This window comes from Sander lucioperca, chromosome 5 (genome assembly GCF_008315115.2).
Source record: "Sander lucioperca isolate FBNREF2018 chromosome 5, SLUC_FBN_1.2, whole genome shotgun sequence".
Classification (NCBI taxonomy): Eukaryota; Metazoa; Chordata; class Actinopteri; order Perciformes; family Percidae; genus Sander; species Sander lucioperca.
Genome location: NC_050177.1, coordinates 35,001 through 40,000, shown reverse-complemented (window position 1 = coordinate 40,000; position 5,000 = coordinate 35,001). Strand labels below are relative to the sequence as shown.

The following is a 5,000-nucleotide window of genomic DNA, read 5'->3' as shown; positions in this document are numbered from 1 at the left end:
TGTGTGCGTCGAGCCGGCAAGACGACCAGCCACGCTGAGGCGGTACTAAAATCTGCAATGGAAAACGGACGCACAGCGTGTCGAGTCGAGTCGAGGCGAGTAGAGTCGAGGCGAGTCGAGCAGGTACCATGTAATGGAAAAACGCCAATAGATGCAGTCAGAGTCTTTTAAAGGTGCTGTAGGTCGGATTGGGAAGATCCAGGATTTAGCCAAAGAATTTGAACATCAACAACTTCTCAGTCCCTCCCCCCTTTCTGCTAAAGCCCAAAACGGTCTCCTAAGCCCCTCCCCCCCACAAGGGAGAATGAATGCACGAGCAGTGATTGACACGCAGTTAGACCCCTGACCCTGATTGGTGCATCTGAACAGTTAGACACTCCCCCTGGCCCTGATTGGTGCATCTGAACAGTTAGACACTCCCCCTGGCCCTGATTGGTGCATCTGAACAGTTAGACACTCCCCCTTGGCCCTGATTGGTGCATCTGAACAGGGAGCTGTGGATTTTTGCAAATCTCACTACAGGCTGTAGGTGGTGCCAGAGGAGCCGGATTTTTTTTTAAATGACCTGCTTCCTGTAGTTCTACTGGAACATAGGGTCAGTTTCAGCAAATATGACAGAAAGATAGTTTTATAAGTCTTAACTACTGCACCTTTAACCTATGTGTTTTCATCGGGTCAAATGTGGCCCGTTTTCTACGTTTTTTTATATCAGAAATATGGGTTTATTGTAAGCAAATTGCCCTAAAATAACATGGATGCATGGATGATCTTTTGCAGGTAATAAAATTATTACTTTCATTGAATTGTGGGTGTTTTCTTAAATTTTATAGCATTTGAAAAAACATGTTTAAATGGTTTTAAAACAGTCTCCTGACTAAACTTTGACATAAACCAGTCTGTGATCAACTCAACATTGTCTGATCTTAACTATTAGTCAAAGTTATTCATAATTTCAGCTTTTTTAAACTCAAAAATTAGGTTTATGTCATAAACATTAGGTCTATTGACCATGGATTTATAAAAGTGTTGAAAAAAGTGACAAAAAAAGTTTTCCTGGTGGACGGGAAGACCACAGGAGGGTTAAAGAAAATAAAAGGCTGAATTTCAGGAAAGAGACTTCAGATACAGTATTAGGGGACCACTAAGGTCTATATAAAAGATACTTCAGATACAGTATTAGGGGACCACTAAGGTCTATATAAAAGAGACTTCAGATACAGTATTAGGGGACCACTAAGGTCTATATAAAGAGACTTCAGATACAGTATTAGGGGACCACTAAGGTCTATATAAAAGAGACTTCAGATACAGTATTAGGGAACCACTAAGGCCTATATAAAAGAGACTTCAGATACAGTATTAGGGAACCACTAAGGCCTATATAAAAGAGACTTCAGATACAGTATTAGGGAACCACTAAGGTCTATATAAAGAGACTTCAGATACAGTATTAGGGAACCACTAAGGCCTATATAAAAGAGACTTCAGATACAGTATTAGGGGACCACTAAGGCCTATATAAAAGCATCCAATGAGCACCATGTCATGGGACCTTTAAAAAAAGGTACGAGGTATGAATGAGCCTTACGTAGTTTCTCCAGGATCTCTTCGTCTGACATCTTCTTCTTCCTGGTTTTGTCCTGGGGGCGGGGCACAGAAGGCCCGGGGGCGGGACTCGCGCTGGGGGGGCTGCTGGGAGCTCCTTCTGCAGGGGGGGAGGGGGGGGAGGGGGTGACAGCGGCGGCAGCAGCGGCTGCTGTCGGCGGGGAGATGGGGGAGGTTGCAGCATCTTTGGTCGAAGGAGGAGGTAGGGGCTCGATCACTGAGCGAGTGTATATCTGAAAGAATTTGTTAAAATAGATGAAATTAAAACGGTGTTAGACCAAAGTCCCAAACTGTGGGGTGATCGCGCCCCGAGACTTTGGAACAGGTTACTAGGGCTGTGCTCGATTGAAGAAATTCTTAGTCGACTAACACTCATTCAATAGTATCGACTAATTGATTAGTTGATTTAATCGACAGATCTGTAAATCTGAGTATCTCCGCAAAGAGTGATGCAAAAGCACCACTTTAATTCTTGTGTTTACCAGAGATGTGCTCGTACGTTTCTTGGAAATAAGTCATTCAGCATGAAAAAAGCATAAAACATGACTAATCGACTGAAGAAATCTAAGTTGACTAAGACCAAAACGACCGATTAGTCGACTAATCGACTAAGAGGGAGCAGCCCTACAGGTTACCTCCTGACATTCACACAATTACAGACGCAGCTATTTTTAAAGCGTAACTTTCGCCAAAATTAACCTAGGGGTTAATAACACGTGTACCGAGTCGACCGTTCTCTGGAATATGTTTTCATGCTAATCGAATGTGACCAGTTTTATTGCAAACTGATTAATTAGCTTATAACGCTAGTCGTCGGGGCAGAGGGTAAAGTAAAAAGAAATCTCTATTTCTACACCACTAACAAGGCTCAAAATATCACCACACTTCCACGGTAGCATAATGAGGGTCCCTACATGTTAACCCAAGTATTGAGAACTTTGTAAGTGTACAGACAGTTTATTAAAAAGGTAGTTTGTAAAGACAGTTGTGACCGTTTTCCCAAGATGGTGCCTTTTTAATAAACTGTCTGTACACTTACAAAGTTCTCAACGCTTGGGTTAACATGTAGGGACCCTCATTATGCTACCCACTCAACATCCTCTGACATTAACAATTAGTCAAAGTTATTCATAATTTCCAACTTTTTTTAAACTCAAAAATTAGGTTTATGTCATAAACATTAGGTCTATTGACCATGAATTTATAAAAGTGTTGAAAAAAGTGACAGAAAAAGTTCCTGGTGGACAGGAAGACCACAGGAGGGTTAAAGAAAATAAAAGGCCCCCTGTATGGGGCCGATCACACCCAGAAACATTATTATGGGAGCAGCCGCTTCAAAAACGAGCGTTTTAAAATGAAATTTTCACTTTTATGGTTTTTTAACATGAATATGAGTTCCCCCAGCCTGCCTATGGTCCCCCAGTGGCTAGAAATGGCGATAGGTTAAAAAGATAGTTTGTAAAGACAGTCGTGACTGTTTTCCCAAGGTGGCGCCTGCCTGTATACGTGAACGGTACAGTCCATATAAACTACCTTTTTAATAAACTGTCTGTACACTTACAAAGTTCTCAACGCTTGGGTTAACATGTAGGGACCGTCATTATGCCACCGTGGAAGTGTGGTGCTATTTTGAGCCTTGTTAGTGGTGTAGAAATAGAGATATCTTTTTACTTTACCCTCTGCCCCGACGACTAGCTTTATAAGCTAATTAGCGGTTTAGGTTAAAACTGGTCACATTCGATTAGCATGAAAACATATCCCAGAGAACGGTCGACTCGGTACACATGTGTTATTAACCCCTACGGTCATTTTGCACCGGATTTCTCCTTTAAATCTTACCTCCAAACATATTTATTTAGAATGGCTTTTTAATACATAGTAGCGCCGCTGTGACATGTTTCCTTTCTTCCTCCTGCTTTTTGATCTTACTGTATGATATATTTTTAAATTCTTGGTCCTTGATGTACAGCACTTTGGATACCTGCTGGTTGCTGAATAGGGCTATATAAATAAATGTTGTTGTAAACGGTAAAAATCTGACAAAATACTCATATTAATATAGTTAAATAGTCCCATCTTGCTTTCTTTTCCAGGCTTTTGAGGCAACGTGAGCAAACTAAAAACACATCCAAACTAAACAACCGTTCCAGTTTTTCATCATCTGTAACATCGAAGTATTTCAGGATGTTGTCACGTGTTTCATGGAAAACTGACATTCCCAAAGCATTATAGTATGCACAGTAGAATAGTGGGTTGTATTATGGATAGAAAGTATTTATGAAAATATAAATACTAGGGCTGTCAGAATAACGCGTTAATTTTGATTAGTTAATCTGAGAAAAAAATATAACGCAGATTAATCCATTCCATATTGACGTTTGACCCGGAGCCGTTCTAGCCACCATTGGACTGTAAAATGAAGGAGGGAGACGAGAATGTGCTGCCTGGATCATTAACTGGAACATTTACTTGTAAAAATCTTCTTCCTGAATAGGGTTGGGTACCGAAATCTGGTGCCACTGATATGTCTGCTCTTCTCTCTGATGCTCTGAAGACGATATAGGCATCACAAACACCGCTGCATGTGACGCTAGTTAACACTATACTCGACAGCAGCTAACGTTAGCCTACCGCTAGCTAGTAGCTGGATTAAACACGGTTAAAATGCTGACAGCTAACGCTAAATGGTGTAAAGTTTGACTGTGTTTTACTGTAGAGGATTCTGTCGGTACACGATCCGTTCTGCACATGCGCAAGATAATACTGTTTTACCGAGGATACGACCTGCACGATCTGTTCCACGCTAGCCTATGGCTAGCCTCCACCGGGACGCTAACGTTAGTTTAGCTAACAGCTAATTCGGCTAACCGCTAGCTGACAGCTAGATTCAGTCTAAAATAACGTTAACTCAAACGTAATGGGAAAAGCAGGCTACAGCTAAATTAAGACTTCACAGTAATAACAATAAAGACAAGTATTGAGTGATTGTATTTTAAATGAGCACAAGTAAAGTAGAACTGACGTAACAGCTGTTATATATGTTAGGTGTTTGTTATATATGTCAACGTTTATTTTCAAGTTTTATTTTGAGGGTCTTTTAAAGTTAGTACATGCTGTCTCAGCTAGCAGTTAGCCGAATTATCTGTTAGCCAAACTAACGTTAGCTTGCCTGTGGAGGCTAACGGCAGACCGCTACAATCAGCTAGCGGTTAGCCGAATGAGCCGTTAGCTAAACTAACGTTAGCTTGCCTGTGGAGGCTAACGGCAGACTGCTACAATCAGCTAGCGGTTAGCCGAATTAGCTGTTAGCTAAACTAACGTTAGCTTGGCTGTCGACCGGAAGCGTGGAACAGATCGTGCAGTGTCGTAAATCCTCGTACAACCGCTCATGCGCG

General features: G+C 41.5%; 1 protein-coding gene and 1 long non-coding RNA gene across 4 annotated transcripts in view; one reads left to right on the top strand and one right to left on the bottom strand.

The window, feature by feature from the left end:
* Positions 1 to 5,000, bottom strand: part of pak1 (p21 protein (Cdc42/Rac)-activated kinase 1) — a 66,848-nt gene that overhangs the window by 31,098 nt on the left and 30,750 nt on the right. For all 3 annotated transcript variants that reach the window (XM_036001405.1, XM_036001407.1, XM_036001406.1), the window contains one exon: positions 1,589 to 1,838. In XM_036001405.1, coding sequence (XP_035857298.1) covers positions 1,589 to 1,838 — 250 coding nt within the window. The remainder of the gene's footprint in view (positions 1 to 1,588; positions 1,839 to 5,000) is intronic.
* LOC116053292 overlaps positions 1 to 5,000 on the top strand; it is an 18,229-nt gene that overhangs the window by 4,629 nt on the left and 8,600 nt on the right. Inside the window, exon 2 of the long non-coding RNA XR_004105791.1 lies at positions 979 to 984. This is a non-coding gene — a long non-coding RNA (uncharacterized LOC116053292). The remainder of the gene's footprint in view (positions 1 to 978; positions 985 to 5,000) is intronic.